General features: G+C 39.8%; 1 protein-coding gene across 1 annotated transcript in view; it reads left to right on the top strand.

The window, feature by feature from the left end:
- Positions 1 to 726: 726 nt before the first annotated feature.
- LOC140126762 (uncharacterized protein C3orf20-like) overlaps positions 727 to 22,812 on the top strand; it is a 29,119-nt gene continuing 7,033 nt past the window's right edge. The window contains exons 1-14 of the mRNA XM_072146593.1: positions 727 to 866; positions 6,817 to 6,879; positions 8,223 to 8,326; positions 8,776 to 9,332; positions 10,742 to 10,816; positions 11,289 to 11,388; positions 11,869 to 12,093; positions 15,553 to 15,696; positions 15,872 to 15,992; positions 17,066 to 17,197; positions 17,275 to 17,385; positions 19,728 to 19,881; positions 21,152 to 21,398; positions 22,597 to 22,686. Coding sequence (XP_072002694.1) covers positions 6,832 to 6,879; positions 8,223 to 8,326; positions 8,776 to 9,332; positions 10,742 to 10,816; positions 11,289 to 11,388; positions 11,869 to 12,093; positions 15,553 to 15,696; positions 15,872 to 15,992; positions 17,066 to 17,197; positions 17,275 to 17,385; positions 19,728 to 19,881; positions 21,152 to 21,398; positions 22,597 to 22,686 — 2,108 coding nt within the window. The 5' untranslated portion in view covers positions 727 to 866; positions 6,817 to 6,831. The remainder of the gene's footprint in view (positions 867 to 6,816; positions 6,880 to 8,222; positions 8,327 to 8,775; positions 9,333 to 10,741; positions 10,817 to 11,288; positions 11,389 to 11,868; positions 12,094 to 15,552; positions 15,697 to 15,871; positions 15,993 to 17,065; positions 17,198 to 17,274; positions 17,386 to 19,727; positions 19,882 to 21,151; positions 21,399 to 22,596; positions 22,687 to 22,812) is intronic.

Genomic DNA, 22,812 nt, shown 5'->3' with positions numbered 1-22,812 from the left:
TGCTGCCATCCTTAACTATTCTGCATCACATATGTCTTTGGTCTTAAGGTCTGTAGTTTATCAGTGAAGTTTATCAGTGGAGCATGGCCCAACTGATAATACCTCCCAAGGTTCATAGCAGAGAATGAGGGACATGTGCTGCTTGGAAGGTTTTTTTTGCCCTAAGCCACACCTTTTGCTCCCCCCTACCTTCACCAACACACGGTATAATTTCCATCTTAGTGCCCTTCATCTCCCCCTCTTATATATGCCCCCAACTCACCCTCATATTAAATCCCCCTCTTATTGTGCCAACCAAGCAATTCCCTTAATTAATCCCCCCCCCCCAGCAGCTCCCCCTCTCCTTTTGCACCCCACAACAGCTCCCCCTATTATTGTGGCCATAGAGGAAAATCATAAACAGATGCTCACCTTACCCCATTCTCCCAGCAGCATCTCAGGGGTACACCAACAGGGATGTCCTCATTTCTGGTGTATTAAGAAGGTCATTCACATATCTATCATCCTGCTGTAAGGTCTGCAGAACGATACTGTAAAAGGACGCCATAAATTTCAGCCAAACCTAATGTATATCATGAAGTTTATCATATTACCATTAGCACATGAGTAGCTATATTCCTCTGTCGGTTCTTTTATTATCTATGAAGAAAGACTCAATGATCTGAGGACAAGCACTTGATAACAACATGAAAAGCCAGTATGTAATGTAGAAACTAAATCCACCGCCTTGGTTGTCAGCAAATGTAACCAAGCAACCAGCCTTCAAACTCTGCAGGGCAAAGCAGTGTGTGACAGAGCAATGCCTCCTGCTACCGCACATACATCGCCCAACTGCTAAAGCTCTAACCCAAAGTTGGTCTTCTCATGTAAGTTTTATATTTCTTATATATAGTATTAACTTCACTAATTGTCATGGAATGTAAAACAGAAGCATTGTTCATGTAGGTGTTGTACAACTCATGTATGTACAAGGGAGACATTTAGGCAAAAAACATGATGATAATAATAATAATAACAATAATATATAACATTCTAAATCTTGTATTTACCTGAGACCTAAGTGAGATCTCTAGGATCCTGGTTGGCGAGGACTAGCGTGTTTGCTCTCATGTCCGAGATTACTTTGTGACATAAGGGAATTACTAGCTAAGTGAACTTTTTCTCTTTGTTATACCTGAGCATAATAATAAGAATATAATACATAGCTTTGTAATAAGGGTAAAGGAAAAGACGAGGTTAAAATTAAATATTGCATTAAATAATCATTATGAATTATATAAATTTACTCAGTGTGATAAAAAATATAGATTCTATACCACAATATTTGTGGTCTCTAAAATAATTTCGAGTGAACTGAACATGTAATACGGCTGTTTCCAGGCTAACAAGTGTTAACTTCCCAGACTGTAAAATGGCGGTGACTATGTTTCTGTTGTCTGTGATAGACATGTCTAGACTTGCTTCGGATATAGATCCTGTAATGTATTTCCACCTGTACAGGATTTCTGTGCTTCAGGTTAAGAAGTGCAATAAAAAGGCTATTAATGGCTATTGAGGGTTTCCTAGACTATAATGATACAGGCAGTCCCCGGGTTACATACAAGTTAGGGTCTGTAGGTTCGTTCTTAAGTTGAATTTGTATGTAAATCGGAACTGTATATTTTATCATTGTAATCCCAGCCAGAACTTTTTTGGTCCCGTTTTAACAATTGGATTTTAAAAATGTTGGGTTGTCATACGAATCAATATTAACAGTAAACCTTCATTACAGACACCTGTGATAACTGTTACAGCTGATTATTGTAGCCTAGGACTAACGTACAATAAATTACCAATATCAAGAGGTCTGTTTGTAACTAGGGGTCGTCTATAAGTGGAGTGTTCTTAAGTAGGGGACCGCTTGTATATAACTCTGACTTCTGTAGAAGCTCAGGATTGGCTTACAGGTTGGCTGAGAAGGTCAGAGGGATTGTGGAAATGTTAAACTTAACACAACCTCTTTATAACATTATACATGGTTACATCCTATACAGTGCCTTGCAAAAGTATTCGGCCCCCTTAAACTTTTCTACCGTTTGCAACATTTCAGGCTTCAAACATAAAGATATAAAATTGTCATTATTTTGGCGAAGAATCCACAACAAATGAGACACAATTGTCAAGTGGAACTAAATTTATTGTATATTTTAAACTTTTGTAAAAAAAAATAATAAACTAAAAAGTGGGGTGTGCAATATTATTTGGCCCATTTTACTTTCAGTGCAGCAAACTCCTTCCAGAAGTTCAGTGAGGATCTCTGAATGAACCAATGTTGTCCTAAATGACTGATGATAAATATAATCCACCTGTGTGTAATCAAGTCTCCGTATAACTACACCTGCTCTGTCATAGTTTTAGGCTGCATTCACACTACAGTATGGGGGACGTATATACGTCCCCCATACACTTCTATGGGCTCGCGGCGCCCTACGGGAGCAGTACGGTGCAGCACACGTGCGGCACCGTACCGCTCCGTAGCCCGGGAAAAGATAGGACATGTTCTATCTTTTCCCGTATTACGGCGCCGTGCGCCATAACTTGCTATGGAGAGGGGTGGGGGTGAGCGGCACTCTCCTCCTCTCCCCGCGCTGCCGTGTGCCCGCCGTGCTACGGTGTGGCGGGCTCACGGCAGTGTGAATGTAGCCTTAGGGTGATATCACACATGGCGGTTTTAGGCCGTTTTAGGCCTGTTTTTAGTTAGTGCGTTTTCAGATTGTAAAAAACGCATGCGTTTTTGTCAGGTTTTCCAAATGTGCGTTTTTTAAAAACGCCATGTGTGACATCACCCTTAGGCTTCATTTTAACCCCTTAGCGCTCTGCTTAGACGCTGATATATAAATCTAATATTACTTTATGATTCTTACAGTGCCTGTAAGATGGCATCTATGTGCATAGGCTGGCAAAGCTAGTACCCTGCAATCCATCAGTATTGCATGATATTATCATGAAAAAGCAATCAGATGATTGCTTGTTCATGTCTCATTGAGGAACTAGTTAAAAGAAAATGTTATACAATAAAAAATAAATTCATAAAAATGCCCATAAGACCCATAACATATGAAGAGACATATAGAGGCAGATTTATCAAGTTGCCCAGTTCAACCAATTACAGCTCAGCTTTCGTTTTCCCATTGTTCATGAATATTTTAAAGGGAGCTGTGATTGGTTGCTTTGGGCAATTAGGAATATTCTGACTTTCAGACAGCTTGATAAATCTACCCCATAATGCGCAAAAAAAGTCTAAATCATAACACTAACCCCATGTATATATACACTCACCGGCCACTTTATTAGGTACACCATGCTAGTAACGGGTTGGACCCCCTTTTGCCTTCAGAACTGCCTCAATTCTTCGTGGCATAGATTCAACAAGGTGCTGGAAGCATTCCTCAGAGATTTTGGTCCATATTGACATGATGGCATCACACAGTTGCCGCAGATTTGTCGGCTGCACATCCATGATGCGAATCTCCCGTTCCACCACATCCCAAAGATGCTCTATTGGATTGAGATCTGGTGACTGTGGAGGCCATTTGAGTACAGTGAACTCATTGTCATGTTCAAGAAACCAGTCTGAGATGATTCCAGCTTTATGACATTGCGCATTATCCTGCTGAAAGTAGCCATCAGATGTTGGATACATTGTGGTCATAAAGGGATGGACATGGTCAGCAACAATACTCAGGTAGGCTGTGGCGTTGCAACGTTGCTCAATTGGTACCAAGGGGCCCAAAGAGTGCCAAGAAAATATTCCCCACACCATGACACCACCACCACCAGCCTGAACCGTTGAGACAAGGCAGGATGGATCCATGCTTTAATGTTGTTGACGCCAAATTCTGACCCTACCATCCGAATGTCGCAGCAGAAATCGAGACTCATCAGATCAGGCAACGTTTTTCCAATCTTCTACTGTCCAATTTCGATGAGCTTGTGCAAATTGCAGCCTCAGTTTCCTGTTCTCAGCTGAAAGGAGTGGCACCCGGTGTGGTCTTCTGCTGCTGTAGCCCATCTGCCTCAAAGTTCGACATACTGTGCATTCAGAGATGCTCTTCTGCCTACCTCGGTTGTAACAGGTGGCGATTTGAGTCACTGTTGCCTTTCTATCAGCTTGAACCAGTCTGCCCATTCTCCTCTGACCTCTGGCATCAACAAGGCATTTCCGCCCATAGAACTGCCGCTCACTGGATGTTTTTTTCTTTTTCGGACCATTCTCTGTAAACCCTAGAGATGGTTGTGCGTGAAAATCCCAAATTATCACCGCGTCCATAACAACCTGTAGAAAAAAGTAAATAATTATTGAACCCACACAATGAACGCCATAAAAAAACTAATCTGATATTTACTTATTTAATCCCACAAAAAAATGCATTAAAAAGTGATCAAAAAAATGCAAAGTACAGCATGTCCTGCAAAAAAAAAAACATCCACCAGCTCCATAAAAATGTTATGCCACTTGAAAGACTGTGCATGCATATATGATAGATTTTTCCCTAGATTAGGGTTTTATTTGGCAAATTTGGTAACATAAACATAAGAAAAGTATGGTATCCCGGTAATCATATTGACCGACATATTAAAGATATCATTATTATTAGGCTATATGGTGAAAAAGTAAAAAATCCAGTACAGCACTGATGCTTTTCTACTCCTGCCTTGTTCATAAATTTTCAACAATAGAGGATACCAACACCAAATTGATAACACTGGAAAAAAGCATCTCATCCCGCAAAAAAAAACATGCCATCACATGGCCCCAATAACGAAAAAGCAAAAATCTTATAGCTTTCAAAAGGGGCCAATGAGAAAACTAAACTGCAGGGTGCTCCTTCCCTTCTGTGCCAATAAAGCAAGTAACAGCCACATGTGGGGGGTCTCTGTACTCGGGAGAAATTGCAGAACAAATTGTTTTCTCTTTTTATCTTTTGGAAATTACCGACAATATTTGACCATTCTAAATTTCACCTCCATTTTGATTCAATTACTATGAAGATCTCAAGGGGTTAACAATCTTCCTGAAAGCTGTTTCTGATAGTGTGAGGGGTGCAGATCTGAAAATGGGTTCATATATAGGGGTTTTTATTGTTAAATATTAAAAATTTTATTCAATTGTCCCCTAAATAGTGAATTCTGAAAATACGGAAAATGGATATTCGATTTTTAAGCTGCGTGACATCAAAATAAATTATCCAGACATTTTGAAAATTATGAAAATGTAAAGAAAACATATGGGAAATGTTATTCAGCAACTTATTTAGGTGGTCAAATGTATCTGCGTCAAAACACGATGATTTCGAATTTTGATTTTTGTAAATAAAGATAAAACTTATGGCATGTCTGGCCACTGCTGCCAAAATGTGAGGTGGTCGTATCCGAGGAAGCTGATCTCGTTTCTAAGAGAATGGCTACATTTATGAGGAATTATCTTCACACAGGAACATTTTTTTAAATAACATCCAATTGAAGAAATGTTTACATATGGCAAATTAATTAAATTAAATTTAAATGCCCAGATATGAATACCCCTTTAAGTTTTAAACAGACTACATTCTTAAGGGGGTTAAAGCACATAGATGGCATCATGAAAACGAATGAACACACCAGGCAGGTCCACGATAATGTTATGGAGAAGTTTAAAGGAAACCAACCACTTGGAAATGGTCATTATGACCCACACTAACCTGCATATAAGGGGAGCTGAGCTGGTGCAGGCACATATTTTGGTTAAACAAATAACGAAACGGATGGATTATAACTATAGATTCTTAACTTTGCTAATAACCCACTCGGTGCTTGTCTCTACGTCACAGTACTTGGGCATTAGCATGCTACTACTACCACCCTCCTTTCTTCGCTCCTGAAGAAAGCAAGTCACAGCACTTGGGCATTAGCATACTACTACTACCACCCTCCTACCCTCTTTCTTCGCTCCTGAGAGCCACTGACATCACTGAGCCCTCAGGAGCATTAGAGCATGCGCATCACCGGCTCACATGGTGGCTGTACCTGCCGAAGTCTCGTGATAGCACGAGACTTCAGCAACAGTACGCACAACTTCGGCAGTCTCCTCGCCAAAGTCTTGCGATAGCACGCGCAGCCGCCATGTGAGCTGGTCATTGCGCATGCTCTAATTTTCCTGAGGGCTTGCGACGTCATGCCTCCCCTTGTATGCTAATGCCCAAGCGCCATGACGTAGAGACAAGCGCCGAGTGGGTTATAAGCAAAGTTAAGAATCTATAGTTATGATCCATCCGTTTCGTTATTTGTTTAACCAAAATATGTGCCTGCACCAGATAAGCTCCCCTTATGTGCAGGTTAGTGTGGGTCAGAATGACCATTTCGAAGTGGTAAGTTTCCTTTAAAGCCTAAATTTGGATACAAAAAGATTTCACAGAGTTTAAACATCCCGAATATCGATTCACTTCGCAATTGTGTCCCACGTGTTGATTCTTCACAAAAAAATGTAAAATTTTATATCTTTATGTTTGAGGCCTGAAATGTGGCAAAAGGTAGAAAAAGTTCAAGGGGGCCCGAATACTTTCGCAAGGCACTGTATTAATACATCTCCCCTATTAGCTTTAAGTTAGGGAGTTCATCTTTTTACTGGAGGTAATAATGCAGTATTTTGTCTTTTGAGAAGTATCAATGGTTATTTTCCTGCCATCTTTGATTTTAACAATGGGGGTAACCTGAGGCCAATAACGACTTCAGGGATGTGCAATGTGTCTCCTATATAGCATGTATTTAAAAATATCTTATCTATAATATATTTTATAGTGTGCCATAAATCTAATGTCATCCATGATGTTGAAGACAGGACCACTGTATTTCTACGACCAGGTACAGTTCATCCTCATCAAATCCCCAGATTTTTCTGAACATCCCAGAAATACTGTGCCCCAAAGTTATATTCCGGACTGTACCTCACCACCCCCTGGTTGGGTGGGAACCATTGTGTATATCAAATGAATGTAGAAACTTTATAGTTCTTACTTCTGGTCACAACATTAATTTGGGAATGCTACTTTTGTCGTGCCGGAATGAAGGTTCATGTCCTCTTTAGATGTGGCTCTTAATGTGGCCAAAGATTGAAAGCTATTGTTGAGTCTATTGAAGTTGAGTTGCAATGAAGTTTCATTAGCTGCAATGAACACAGTTATCTATGGCTTTACTATGGCAACTAGAGTCGCCTCATAGCCTTAGCTTAAGGGCACGAACGGAGCCGACACCAGAAGCAGTGGCTGTCAGCTGTCTAAAGAATGGGACCGCGTCCTAAAGGCCAAAATAGGCTGAGTCCCATAGGGATTAAACATGTTGGCCCAGAACTGTAAGGAACTTTTAATTGACTTTGTCAGTTCTATTTGATATAAAGATTTACAGTAATGAGAAAATTATACATTCAAATATAAAACATCCTTTTTTTACTGACTGCCTAAAACTGTGCAATCTCCTCCCTGAAACAACTTGTGTTCTATACTCTGTTCATTTCACAATCCATACAGACATACAGATTGTGGAATTTTTCATGAATTATATTGGATCAATAAAGTCATTTTCTACAGTCAATTATAATCCAACATGTACAGGAGGTACATTTATGAATATAATTACAACTAGTCACCACCTCTTTAGTCAAAGGGGAGTGTTTTTTTATATAATAGTCAGAAGTATTTAGGTACAGGTACAAGTATTTAGTCCAACAGATATGTAAAGAAGGTTAAAAGTTCTACTTTACGTACAGTAAATAACGCACAGTAAGCTTCCAGAAGTGGTAACTGATGGCTGAGAACATTTTTACATTTTAGAGATCTTATTTTGCTGGGGGAAGTTTCAGAAATCCATTTAATTTTTCCTACAACAGAAAAGGGACAACGCCTTTTAGTCTACATGGACGTGTGCTAGAGGTTCAAACAATACCCCTTGTTTTTCTATGAGCTCACTATGATGTACTTTCTGTGGGCCCATGCTCCAAATTATAGAGCAGGTCCTATTTTTTCTCCAGTTTGCATCTCAGATAGTCTCCTTGCATGGATGGCAAACAACACTCCACTGGACCATTGTTCGCTTTTTGTCTCTTCTGCGGATTTGGATCTCTGTATTTAAAAAAAATGCATACTGTCCTTTATTTTACAGGATATTAGTTAGTGTCTGTGTTTTCTCCAGTTGTTTTAATTACATTTCAGTTGAAAACACGGAAAGTTAAAAGAACTAAGAAAGTGCCTGAAGAATTACCCTCAGATATGAAGTACATAAACATCAATCCACGTCTGGCAAGCTTTATTAACAGGTATGTATAATATTACTCTGACTGCGCTATGTTGCTCTATTCACACAATGCAGGCATCTATCATTCTGGGTGTAGAATACTAAATATTAAAATATTTTTAGTATGTTAACTCAGTGATTTTACACATTTAGGCCTCTTTATACTGACGTTATGGGGAGGCAAATTTGCGGCCGGATATACGTCCTCATAGACGCCTTTGGTGCCCAGACTCGGTACGGAGAGCAAACGCGTGTCACCATACCGCATGCTTTATCTTTCCCCATATGCACGACTGGGCACAAGGCATCCCTATGGAAAGGGGAGGATTGAGCAGCGCTCATCCCTATGCCTCTCCAGCCAAACATGTGCTATGACCAGGTCCCAACCTGGGTTTGTGTGAAAGTAGTCTTACTGTAATGTTTCTGGAATTTCTTTATGAGAAGATATAACTTTTTTATGTTTTACACCAGCCTAAACAAGAATAAAAAAGGCGTTTCTGCAGAAAAAAAACAAGTGACATCTCCTAAAGAAGACAAGACACATAAGGAAAAGTTTGCAGTGCTACCAGACATTGGTGGACCGACCTTTGTTAAGAGTGGTGGAGACAACCATAACCAGAAACACAATCAAGCCATAAATGATGAGGACCAATTTATGAACCCATTTGATGATTATAAATATGTTGCTCCCACCTTACTTTATGAGCTTGGGAAGCTATTGCATTTCTTCTCACAATATGAGATTGTTTTCCCTCAAGGTTTGGTGAATGTGCTGAACTACAGTTGGCAAGAGCTCATTGAAGGTGCAGTGTACCCCAAAAAGCAGTGCCAATCAATAACTCCTAAAAGGGTAGGAGACACAAGTGCACAAATACCTGCAGAGGAGAATGACTACAAAGCATCTGTCAATCTGGAAAGTGTAGACAATATCAAGAATAATAAAAATAAAGCCAACACTACACTAATGGAGGGCAGCAAGGAGAAAGCTGGCCAAGAACCTAGCCATACTAGGCCTACAGGAAACAAATGTATGTCAATGCAAGTATAGCAGACTTAATGGGGTACATTTACTAAGAGTCGCCCGGAGCACTTTTGTCAGACTGTTCACGTTCTTTATGGCTAAAACGGCTTGCACCCTTTTGTAGCGCAGCTGTGCTGGCTTCAATGCAACATAAATCAGGGAGCGTGCCAACGGACAGTCTGACCGACTCGGATCAAGCGCCGTATTTAACTTTCAAATTGTGTCGCACGCCCATGTTGAATGTGCACTACAAAAAAGATAGTGAACTCTGTTGGACCAGTGGGGGAAATGACAGATTCATGCTTTCTTGTGCACAATCTTAGTGAATCACTGCACGCAGCATTGTAGATGGACAATTCACTTTTAGAGCACTCCAGTGACCTTCTAAGTAAATGTGCCCCAATGTTGTTATTGAGTTGTCTAATTCTACAGACCATTTTCAATTTGCTGTTTATCAGAGTAAGCTTAATCTTAATGGTTCTGCAGTTGGGAGCTATTTTTGGTGGCGGTGGTGGAATAATACTATGTTGATACTGCCAAAAGTAAAATGAAACACAGCCAGTCACCAACTGAAATTTGGAGACATCCCTGGTTTCAGTAGTCTGCCACTGTGGATTTCTGGGTGGCTCCTAGCACTGTACAATAATTGGACCACCGCATGCTATATGAAAAAGTTGGGAACGGTCTGCTCCACAAGTCTCCTTTTCAGGACATTTACCACCAGGATGAAGGATTGTAAACTGAGCACACTTACATGCTAGTGTGTGCCTCCTCTGTCAGGATCTTCTCTTTTTTTAGTTTCTTAGAATGTTGTTCTTACAAAAAATGGTTTTAAAAGTTATGCAAATGAGTCTTAAGGACTCCATGCTCCATCCATTTCAATGAGCCTGGAGCCCCCCATGCTCATTTGCATAATTTTTAAAACCTATTTTCCTAAAAACAGGTGTTTAAGAAGCTAAAAGGGCCCTTGCCAAAGGGGACACACACCAGTATGTAACTATGCTTGGTTTACAATCCTTCATCCTGGTGGCAGATTTCAGCACTCACAGACTTGTGTTCTTTTGCAACCAATGTCATCATGGTTGGATCTAAAATCACTCTAAGCTGACCTGCACAAAAACGCATGCGTTTGCGACCCATGTGTCATAGGCGTGTGACATGCACTCACACTCCAATGACAGTAGAAAGTTTTGCGGCTCAGGCAGTTGTCTTACTCATGTGCCTGCGTGTTTGGGCCCATAGAATACATACGTTTGTTTGTGTGCTACAATGGGTAGCACACGGACAAAAGCAATGCTCATGTGCAAGGAGCCTTTTTATCTAATAGTAATGTTTTATAGTCTGCACCATTTGCGGTATATTTGCCTTTATATTTACAGATACTGTACACTGTTTATTTCTTTTATTTTTGTCTAGCTCCTCAAAACTTTGCAGCCCATTCACCAGTTACCATCAGTTTCTCATTGTCATCTAGAGCGTGTGAAGACAAAGGTAGACTATTATCTTCCTTAGACCTTGATGATGACTTCAGTAATAATTATTCTCCTTAATTATAATTATCTTCCGGGATCAAACCTCACACCCCGTACACCCTCATGTATATATGCTAAAGGGAGTCACTCTATTAAAAAAGCAATTGAGTTAGTCACCTTAAAATGCATTAATAATCTGTATTTCTTGGAAGCATATCTTTAAAGTCCTATTGGTGCTCTTTAACATCTTGCCTAGAACACCTCATGATCATGAATCATGCACACCATCCACAATTCCCTCTTTTGCTGATGCAAAAGTTAAGTAGTTTTGTAGTTCTGCTAAACTGATAACAGAAAGGAGTCATCATGGAGCAATGATTTCTTCTCATTTTCTCTCTGAAATTATTTCTCCAGTTGAGTCCAAGGTGGCTCAAGGCACCAGTATGTGTCTCCTTCCCATTAACTATTTTTTTCTTCATATTTTGGTTTAGGATGGGCTTCACAAACAAATGAATCCCAATCTGAGGATATTGAGTGGAAAGGCTTGATATCCTGGGCCCTGGAGAGACTGCAACTTGCACAGATCCAAATGTAAGAACCACTTTACAATACATGAAATAGTAACTGTCATTAATACGCACTACTACTTCCATTACGTAGGGTATTCTAGGACTTCACATTGCAAACATAAAGTGGGTACTGGGTTTAATTAGACCCATCAGCTCTGATTATTTTATTTAAATTAAGTGCTAGTGCTCGAGAGGGAGTTACATACCCCTTCTCCTCCACATCCCTGCTCCCGCAGCTCTCCCCCCTCCCACTATCTGGAAATATAGCAGCAGCACAGTGAAGATACTTACTGCTGCCAGCAGCCCTCAGAATGCCTCTGGTGAGGCTTCCGGAGCTCTTGTATTTCATTTTGATTAAAATGAAGATTCTTTTATAAGTAAAGTAATGGCATTTTTATAATTACTAAATAAATAGTATATTTCCTTGAGTGCCACCATACATTTGTATTGTAAAGACATGATTTCTTTTATGTTGATGTAATGGATATTTACATTTTTACAGAAACAAAGAGTTGTCATTGTTACAGGAGAAAGGATTCTGTAGACCAGTTATCCTCCGACATTATGAAAGTACTAAAAAAGATTCAATAATAAAGCTAAAGAAGCACATAAAGCCTTCAATATTTATGCTGACAAATGGAAAACCACATATCCCGAATATAATACGAGAAAATTCTTCTCTGCGCAAACTCCATTACGCTCTCATTGATGGTTCAGCAATGGTTTAGTATCCTTTAAGTGTGAACATAGTTCTAATGAGCAATATCCAATGTTTTGTTTGCAAAATGACTGTAAAAAATAAAGCGCAAAAGAGGAACATTGAAATAGATCTGTTAAAATGTGAGGTCTTTGTTCTGCCATAAATTACACTGGTAAAAATTAAGAGAGGGCACTGAAGACATATTCTTACATATCAGAGGTTAGTTACTCAGGCTTTGATTGTCCCGCGGGTGAACAGATGGAACCACCTCTGTGCTCCTGAGTAAAGGTGGACCAAAGGACGTGGACGTTTTTTGACTGAGTCCATATATCAAATCTATTTACAAAAAAGGCATATAAGCCTCACTGAAACTCATTTGTCAACTAAAACTTCACTTTTATTAAACACTTTTAAGAGCAATATGTAATTTCCAAAAGAAAGGGTTTTTTTGGTATGGACCGTTTCTATGCTTAGTTAAAATTATGCAGGCCGTTGTGGAGACTTCTTTGTGTGGTTCAGAGTGCTCACACTGCAATTGGGCAGCAGTGTCCTGAGGTCTTAGTACCTGGATAATGTCTCCTAACAGTAGATATCAATCTATATTGCTGTTTCCAGCACTATGAGATTGTAACAATAGTACTTGTTTTGTAAACAGTTAGTATCAAAGTTCTGACTTCCAGCAGCAGGTGTCAATCTTGTACTGCTAGTTTAAGCACTGTGAGGTTGTGACAATATTGTAACTGTTGCTAAATAGATATAGTATCAATATCAACTAATTGGTACTTCATCTCATGTGCTCCACTGGTACTTTAGTAACACCTGAGTGAAGTTGGCCCCCCCACCTTGTTCAAATCAAACAAAATTGGTGTCAAACGTTTGTGCTACGTTTGTGCTGGTTTGTGCAGCAAAAATTTTTGTTTGTGCCGCTATCGTTTTTAAGATTTTAATGAAAGTTTCCAGAGGTCATCAGAGGTCAACCAGCCCCCCCCCCCACATTGCCCAAACCAAACAAAGCTGGTGCCAATCAATTCTGCTATGTTTGTGCTGGTTTGTGCTGCTCAAATTTTTGTTTGTGCTGCTTTTGTTTTGAATATGTAAACAAAAAATGAAAGGTTCAAGCAGCCCCCCCACATTAACCGAATCAAACAAAATTGGTGTCAAACGTTAGTGCTACGTTTGTGCTGGTTTGTGCAGCAAAAATTTTCGTTTGTGCCGTTATCATTTTTAATATATTCATACTTTTTTCCAGAGGTCATCAGAGTTCATTTCTTCCAAAGTACATTGTGTTTGCTAGCTCCCCCTGGTGATCAAACCAGGGAAGTGTCACTAGGTTTGTTTTTTACCAGTGCATCCTAAACTCCTTTAACCCCTTAACGCTCTGCGCCGTAGCTCTACGGCGCAGAGGTATAAGGGATGTATGAAGAGGGCTCACGGGCTGAGTCCTCTTCATACAGAGGTGGGGGTTTTTGCATTTTGCACAAAACCCCCACCGCTAATAACCGCGGTCGGTGCTTGCACCGATCGCGGCTATTAACCCTCTAAACGCCGCCCGCAAAGTCGCGGGCGGCGTTTAAAAGACGGCGGCGCGTGGGCGCCGCCATCTTTTTTTCGATCGCCACGCCCCCGAACGTCATCGGGGGGCGGCGATCGGTTACCATGGTAGCCTCGGGTCTTCTCTTGACACGAGGCTACATGGTTTATGCAGGTTCGTTACAATGAGCCAGTGGCTCATTGTAATGTAAGACCTGCAAAAACGCCATATATTGCAATACTGTAGTATTGCAGTATATGGTAGGAGCGATCTGATCATCTAGGGTTAATGTACCCTAGATGGTCTAAAAAATAGTGAAAAAAAAAAGAAAAAAAAAAGTTTAAAAAATAAAAAAAATTAATAAAATATTAAAAGTTCAAATCACCCCCCTTTCCCTAGAACGGATATAAAACATAACAAACAGTAAAAATCACAGACATATTAGGTATCGCCGCGTCCCAAAATGCCCGATCTATCAAAATATAAAAACGGTTACGGCCGGCGGTGACCTCCGAGGCGGGAAATGGCGCCCAAATGTCCGAAATGCGACTTTTACACCTTTTTACATAACATAAAAAATGAAATAAAAAATGATCAAAATATCGCACAGACCTCAAAATGGTAGCAATGAAAACGTCGCCTCATTTCGCAAAAAATTACCCCTCACACATTTCCGTGCGCCAAAGTATGAAAAAGTTATTAGCGTCAGAAGATGGCAAAAAATTTTTTTTCTTTTTTGTACACATTCGTTTAATTTTTGAAAATGTATTAAAACACAATAAAACCTATATAAATTTGGTATCACCGCGATCGCACCGAACCAAAGAATAAAGTAGGCGTGTTATTTGGAGCGAAGAGTGAAAGTCGTAAAAACTGAGCCCACAAGAACGTGACGCACGTGCCGTTTTTTTTCAATTTTTCCACATTTGGAATTTTTTTTCAGCTTCGCAGTACACGGCATGTTAAAATAAATAACATTACGGGAAAGTAAAATTTGTTACGCACAAAATAAGCCCTCACACAGGTCTGTACACGTAAAAATGAAAAAGTTATGGATTTTTGAAGTTGGAGAGCAAGAAATTAGCCGAAAAACCCTCCGTCCTTAAGGGGTTAACCTATGTAAACACCTGAACATACCTTAAAAATGATAGCGGCACAAATGAAATTTTTTGCTGCACAAACCAGCACAAACGTAGCACTAACGTTTGACACCAGTTTTGTTGGATTCGGTTAATGTGGGGGGGCTAGTTGAACTTTTGAACTTTAATTTTTTTGTTCATTTATTCAAAACAAAAGCAGCACAAACCAAAAATTGAGCAGCACAAACCAGCACAAACGTAGCAGACCTCTGACCTCTGATGACCTCTGGAAACTTTCATGAATATCTTAAAAAATGATAGCGGCACAAACGAAAATTTCTGCTGCACAAACCAGCACAAACGCAGCACAAACGTTTGACACCAATTTTGTTTGATTTGGACAAGGTGGGGGGGCCAACTTCACTCAGGTTTTAGTAACTCATATAGTGGCTCTATTTGACAGTTAACGTCACTGTCAACGAGCCCAGCATTTAGATTGGATGTATCCACAGTGTTGGTACCGGGACCTCTATTAAGCCTCAGTTCGGTACTGTTGTGCCATGTAGGTTATACTATTCTTTCCCTTGCCAACACACACTCATAATTGATTCCACACACCACTTTGCCTGCTATCTAAAAACTTGTTCCACACTAAGGCCCCCCCCCCCCCCCCCCGACATATTTCGCCACATACGTGGTGTCCTCAGGGGTGACGGGGCTAGAGCTAGAGCTATAAAACTGACCGGTCACCTGCCTCAAAATCACGTTACAGAAATCACTTATCACATATATGCCATGCTAACACAACATAGACTTATCTTAGCAAGCATGATGACTTCAGAATGATTGAACGTCTTCCATTAACTCTTGGTATATTTATCCTTCTGGACACCTGGCTGTGTGTCAGAGCTACTCTGGCTTGTCTTGTGGAGGGTTTTATACAAATATATTTTCCTTGGAGCAGAGCATACTGGGCACATTCACTCCATTTGGACATGGCAGCATTCATTCTTCTGAAAGGTTAGTACTGGATTATTTTTATACTCAGACTCAGCTTTATCAGACCACATTTGTACATAATCTAGTCTACAGCAGTATATACTGCATTGTTATACATATTTGTTCATGTAACGTATATAGCTTAAAGGGTTGAATTGGTTTATCAATTTGTGATGTTGGTTTTAATATATTGTAGCAACATTTTTCTCCTTCAATACAACCAAGATGGAGGAGTGCTGAATAATAAAGAGGGAGAGACAATAAAGGAATGGGACTGGCCTAAAAAAGGCAAACTTGCTGAACCCTTCACAGTGCAGGTAATATAACCATTCAGTTACAAGGTAAGTCTAAATAAAGGGCTTGGCATTTGTCTCTGTAGGCAGGCTCATACCAGGATGACTGTCAGTCATCAAGAAGGACAACCCACTGGACTCCTAAATATGGAAAAAGCAGAGAATTACCATTTATCTGTTTATTATTTATCAGTTTACTATAAGATTTAGTCATAAAAAAAAAGAAAAATATATTTTACACTGATTAAAAATTCCCTGGTGGTCTCACACATATCTATACAACATACATACAAGCACAGGAGTATTGAATATACATACACTGGATACGCTGGATCCTCCTGACTTCAGACTATAGGATACAGGTACCTCATGTGTAATTCCTAGGGCTGCATACAATTGTCTCATGGACCGTCATAGGTGGTCAAAGACCTTCTTTATCTTTTGAAGTGGGGGCAGTCATCTCATGCTTGGAGCTGTGGTCTCCATGGTTGTGTGCATGATCCTATAGAAGTAAATGGGGATGTGTGAACATTGCTAGCACACGTCCCTATTTCACATTCGTGTGCAAGGGGCCTTATAATCTAAAAGTATGGCAAATTAATAAATGACAAGTTAAAGGACATCTACCACCAGATTACTAATGGTAGACTGTACTCTTATGCATGCTCGTTACATCTCGTTTCCAGCTAACTCTAGGACTCCCATATTACTGAGAAAACTACTTTATAAAAATATGTAAATGAGACGCCCGTTATGCTCAGACAGAGGGTGACATCTGTCAGCTGTCTGGAAATCTCATGCATGTGCAAGAGCTTCTCTCTTGCGCACCCCACAGGTTACTAGTTCGACTGTGCAAGTAGACAGAGGGGTGAATAATAATCAGGGGGGCATAAATATGGAACAGAAAAAAATTAGGGTGCAGCCATTCCCCTGATACAAAAAGGTTGGGGAACATGGCCCTAGAGGTATCGAGAATACATAAGAGGACAGAATACCACCAGTAATCTGGTGGTAAATGTCCTTTAAAGTGAACCCTCTTTCACAAAAAATATATATCACTATCAATATCTACTCAGTGCTATTGTCTTCTTCTCTAGGTAAATGAACATGTCTCTGTTAGGATTGCTGGCCAGTATGCTATAAGCATAATATTCAGATGGCAACATGAGACCATACGTTTATTTGTCTCGCCCATCCCGGATGTTCCTCCTCCACAGATGGAAGATTTGGTAAGCTTAAATAAATACAGGAGGAGGCTTCTTGGGCTCATTGCTTGATATATAACATATTATTCTGTTTGTTAAAGGGGCAGCTTATGACAAGTGAGAATTTCTCCTCAAAAACCGCAAGAGAAATTGCTAAGACAAACAAAAAGAAAGCAAAAGATAAAGATGCAAAGAAGAGTCCAAAGAAAACTGTAAGTGAAATTATGATTTCCTATGTAGATGGGACTCTTGCAGCAGAAGTTTTTTTAGCATAGTCTAGTCACTATATTAGCTCTGCCGTCATGATGCAGTACATTAATGTCTGACCATAATGGTTAAAGGACACCTGTCATCAGGTCTGTGTCACTAGTCCTGTCACCACTACCTGTTGGAGCAGCTCACAAGGATCCCATCCCAGGCTTTATCTAGTTATTTCATACATTAATCATTGTAAAATCATCTATTCTTTATCATATAAATGAGGCTGGTCACATGGTCAGAGGCAGTGATGTCACTCCTGTTAGCCCTCCCCTCTCCTCCCCCTGCTCATGTCTGTGTGTAATGTATAGTAAAGCATGGCTAGTGTGTGTGCTGCATCTGCTGACATGCTGTGTCCTCCTAATATACAGGTGAGAGACACAGACATCAGCTACACATGAATCTGACATGTTCTGCTGTAACATGGCTGCTGCATGGAGCTGCTGTATCTCTCCTAAACACACACACATGCACACACAGGCTGCAGGGGGCGTGGCCACCAGCACCAGGAAGCACATCATAATACAGCCTCACATCATTATACAGGCTGTCAGTCATGCACTGGGGTGTGGCTGTGCCTCCCACTCATGAATAGAGTGGACAGCTTGAATATGCTAATGCTTCATTGGACATTTCACAGGTCATTTGCATACAGCTTTAGGACCTCATTGCTTAGGTTTACAGGCATGTAGAGGGACAATGAAGGGATAGAGGCAATGCTCTCTAATGGCAGTTTATGAAAATATATTTAGTTTAGGGGGGTTATTTTGCATGACGGGTTCTCTTTAACCTTAGGTTTAGGATATAAAAACTGTTTTGTGTCTGTATTTTACAATACATTTTTATTGTATACAGAGAAAAATGGCCATAGATAAAATTAAATTTTTTTTAAAATACTGCCATGACAATATAGCAATTTTTACATAAAACATGCTACATATCTAATATAATAAACACATATTTTATGCTAGCTATAACACCTCTGCAATAGTGTTATAAATATGCCCCCCAAAGCACTTGTGACCGCCTCCCTGGAAGCTTCCCCTCTCCCACTGTTTGCAGAAATCTTGCGGCATCACAGAGCTTATACTACCTGCTGCCACAACATTTCCGGTGCAGAGAGAAGGTGGGGTGAAGCACCAAGGGAGGGTTTGACAAGTGCTTTGGGAGGCATGAAAGAGCCAGAGCCTTGGAGACCGGAAGGGCTTTGGTGACGCCCACTCCCTGAAGTAAATAAAACAATTGTCCTAAGGGCATATATAAGACAAATGAATAGCAATTTATTATTAGTGCGTAGCAATAATTTTACGGATCAGATTATTTTTTGGAAACATTTCAAAACATGGTTAGGAATTCTAATGTCCAAACAAAAGTGGAACAATATTCCCACTTATGTGTGGGTTAGAGAACATGTTACCCCTGTGTCACCTTCTGCCTGACAGATGTATGTGTCATTGTCATTGACAGATTCTATTACTGTCTTCTTGTTCTTGTGAGATACATTATTGATGACAGCTTTGTCTTTTGTAGAACTGTTGTCTTATAGAACAATTCTTTTCATGACACGAGCCACATCTAAAAGGATAACTTTTGCTGTCATTCTATTGCAGACTACTTTCTTAGGTGCCATACAAACAATGTCAGGTTAGAACTTTATACTCTAAAAAAACCTGTGCAGTATATGCTAGCAAAGTAAAACAACTAACAAATAGTGTACATGATAGATAGAAATATGTGATTATCAATTACTTAAACCTCTCACATTTTGTTTTTAAAGGAGTTCTCTGGTCATAGCAAGTTAGGCCCTAAGTTACCGATTGGTGGGAGTCTCAGTGATGGGACCCCCACAGCTCACAAGGGTGCAGTTGCCCATGCGCCGACTTCTCTGTTAATCTCTACGACACTGGTAGAGATAGATGGGTGCAACGGCAGTTTAATGGACTTGTTCTCAAGATCTATGGGGTCCCATTACTGAGACCCCCACTGATCAACAAGATAAACCCTATCTTGTGGATAGGGTTTAACTTGATATGATCCGAGAACCCATTTAAGTGATTGTTTTAGGGTTTTATAACATGTATAAAATGACAAGCTCATGTCGGAAGGAAATCAGTGGCACATACAAGTTACTTTTTTGCTAAAATGCTATTTGGCTTGCTCCTCGCTTCGAAACGTTTTTCATACTTTACTTTGTTATGGTGCTTATTGCCATTGCATAGTCATAGTCAAGTTTTTTAATTAAATGTGAACTTTACCACCAATGATTTCTCACCAAATTTTTATTTTTCTAAATTAGACAATTTTAACAGAGCTGGTAAAAACATTTGTAATTCCTGAGGATCATATTAGTCCTTTAAATGACTTCAATGCAGCTACAGAGCTCAGGAAACTTCACAGAAAAATCCGAAATATTGTAGATGACTGGATGGAGCATTACCGCTTGGCTTCAGGTAAGGACTTGTTCTTACTGAAATCTTTAAAGGGAAAGAACTGTATCTTGTGTGATCATTAAAGGGAACCTGTCAGCAGAAATTGACCAAATAAACCACAGTATGTTGTGATGCAGCTGAATACCTTATAGATCATGTTTATTTCATTGAAATTAAGTTCCAGCACAGGCTTACTTGTGGTCTTTAAAAAGAATTCTTTATTCGTGACACAATGTTCAGTACATCGGGTAAAAACACACAGGAAACGATCAATGCGTTTCAGCTAACAAGCCTCAGTCATGATCAAGACTAAGGCCTGTTAGCCTAAACGCATTGATCACTTACTTGTGTTTTTACCCAATGTATTGAACTCTGTGTCAAGAATAAAGAATTATTTTTAAAGACTACAAAAAGCCTGTGCTGGAACTTTTATATTTCAATTACTTACTGCTTCTGCCTTGGGCGTTCCGAAACGCGGCTCTTTGGTCTTCTATCAGGTGGAGTATTGCTGAGCTGACCTGTGTATTTGATTCAGATGTTTATTTCATGGTCCAGTGGGGTGGCATCATCCAGAAAATTAAATTTGAAGTGAGTATAAATTTGTTGTATAAAGTAATGGAGGCAGAGATTTTAACACTGAATTTAAGCTCTTTCTTTCTCAGAATGATGCCTTCATTTTAATTGATGGTCCTCCACCCAAAGAAATCACTAACCAAATCTACAGGGGTGGAGGCGTATCGAGGCAAGGAGAGCTTGACTTCTGTGTGAAACTCTCCGCCTCCTTGACTTTATACAACCAATTTACATCTCACTTTAAAGTTGATTTTGTGGGTGATGGAACCATGCTGGGCCAAAGAAACATGATCTGGAAGGTGGAAAGCTGCTAAATAACATACTGGTAATCGTTTATTAATCCAATTTCTGATTACAGGTTCTCTTTAATATAACTCAAGTTCGGGAAAGATCATATCAAGGAATTTGACTGCAATGTAGTCTTGACCATACTACTCAGTGGTTTCTCTGGTGATATCAGCTTATCTATGGGGGTCCTATCATTGGAAGATTTTATTGTTTCCCAGAGACCCACATCACATTTTAATCCAGAGACACCAGTACATAATTTATAATGTTTATTACATAATTTCAGTTTAGTTTGGTTAGTTTAGTTTGTATGCATGAATAGTAATGACATCAATATGTTTTTTTTTGCAAATGCCTAATTGTGTGCTTTGTTGTACATATATAAATATATATATGTGTGTTTGTATATATATGTAGTGTGATTTTGCAGGTATCGATTCACCACATATTCAGAAAATGTCTGATGCACCTCCAAAAATGTCAAGAAAAAGGAAAGTCCAGTCTGCTGCTGCATTGCCTGCTGCATCACCTGTTGTAAAGTCGCAGCCTGTCACAGAATCAGAAGTTGAGAGTGCACTACAAAAACAAAGTTCCCTGCTGTATGGCCGCTTTCTATCAGCCCCTGCACATCCCCACAGTATGAGATGGGATATGTCACTGAGCTCTGCTTCACCCAGGTATGGAAACATTTTAAACCCAATGAAAACCTGAAAGAGTAAAGAGCATGTGATTTGGCCCATAAGACCCACTATAGTGAATAAGGGTGCATCACAGTAATAGACTAAACAAGAGAGCTGAGAAATCTGCAGCACAGACAAGTCACATGTTGTTTTTTGAAATGCATCCAAACCAAAGCCCAGCCTCTGTGTCTACCCCAGGATTTTGTCAGGGTGCAAGGTACGTTATAACACACAATTATATTGTAATGCAAATGCTTAGAAAAGGCAGAAAGACATATTTGCACTTTAGGTGTGATGGGCTTCTACAACGTGTCTTTAGCGAAAATAAGATCCCTTGTGACAGATTCCCTTTAATGAGATCCATGGTCTCTGTCACACCATTTTATTATATGGGGATTATATGAGGAGGAGGTGAGAGGTCACAATATGAGGGGGAGGTGAGAGGTCACAATATGAGGGGGAGATGAGAGAAGCCAAAATATGATGGGGAGATGAAAGGAGGCTACAATATGAGGGGAAGATGAGAGGAGGCCTCAATATGAGGGGGAAAGGAGAGATGGCCACACTATAAGGTGGAGATCAGGGACCACAGTATGAGGAGGAAATGAGAGGACACAAAATGAGGGGGAGATGAGTGTAGCCACAATATAAGGGGGATATGAAAGTTCACAATATCAGGGGAAGATGAGAGGGGCGACAATATGAGGAGGAGATGAGAGGTCACAATTTCAGGGGGAGATGAGGGGCCACAATATGAGGGGAAGGTGAGAGGTCACAATATGAGGGGGGAAGAGAGGAGGCCACAATATGAGGGGGAGGTGAGAGGTGAGAGGTCACAATATGAGGTGAGATGAGAGAAGGCCACTATTTGAGGGGGAGATGAAGGGCCACAATAGGATATTACAAAGGGACTGATTGATTTCAATAGGTCCTACCTAATGCTGGACCTTACATCCACGTTCACAAGATGGAATTACTTTAAAAAGTTCACTCTGTTTGTAATGGCTCTATATAATGTATGCGTTTCACTTTTTGAATTGAATTACTGAAAAAAAAAAAATCTTTTTTCTGATATTCTAATTTATTGAGATGCATCTGTAGACAGCTGTTGCATGTTCTTCCATATAACTAACCAAATGATTGCTGGTTTTGTACTTTTTTATCAATTCGTTTTTCTTGGTGTTTCATGTTCCAGACCTTCATCTTTTGCAAGCATGAAAAGGGAACAAACTGCTGAAGCAAATTTGAGTAGAAATATAGATGAATTAAGTGTTAGGAGATCAGGGTAAGTAGCCCAAAATTCACCTAATCTTACAATTATTTATTTGTGTTTGTAGTGAATAGCTACTAGTAAGGCTTATAATGCACAGTATAATATGTGTATTGTATATTTATTCATGAATAGGTACAT

This window comes from Engystomops pustulosus, chromosome 4 (assembly GCF_040894005.1).
Source record: "Engystomops pustulosus chromosome 4, aEngPut4.maternal, whole genome shotgun sequence".
In the NCBI taxonomy this organism is placed as follows: domain Eukaryota; kingdom Metazoa; phylum Chordata; class Amphibia; order Anura; family Leptodactylidae; genus Engystomops; species Engystomops pustulosus.
This window is presented reverse-complemented; position numbering and strand designations above follow the sequence as displayed.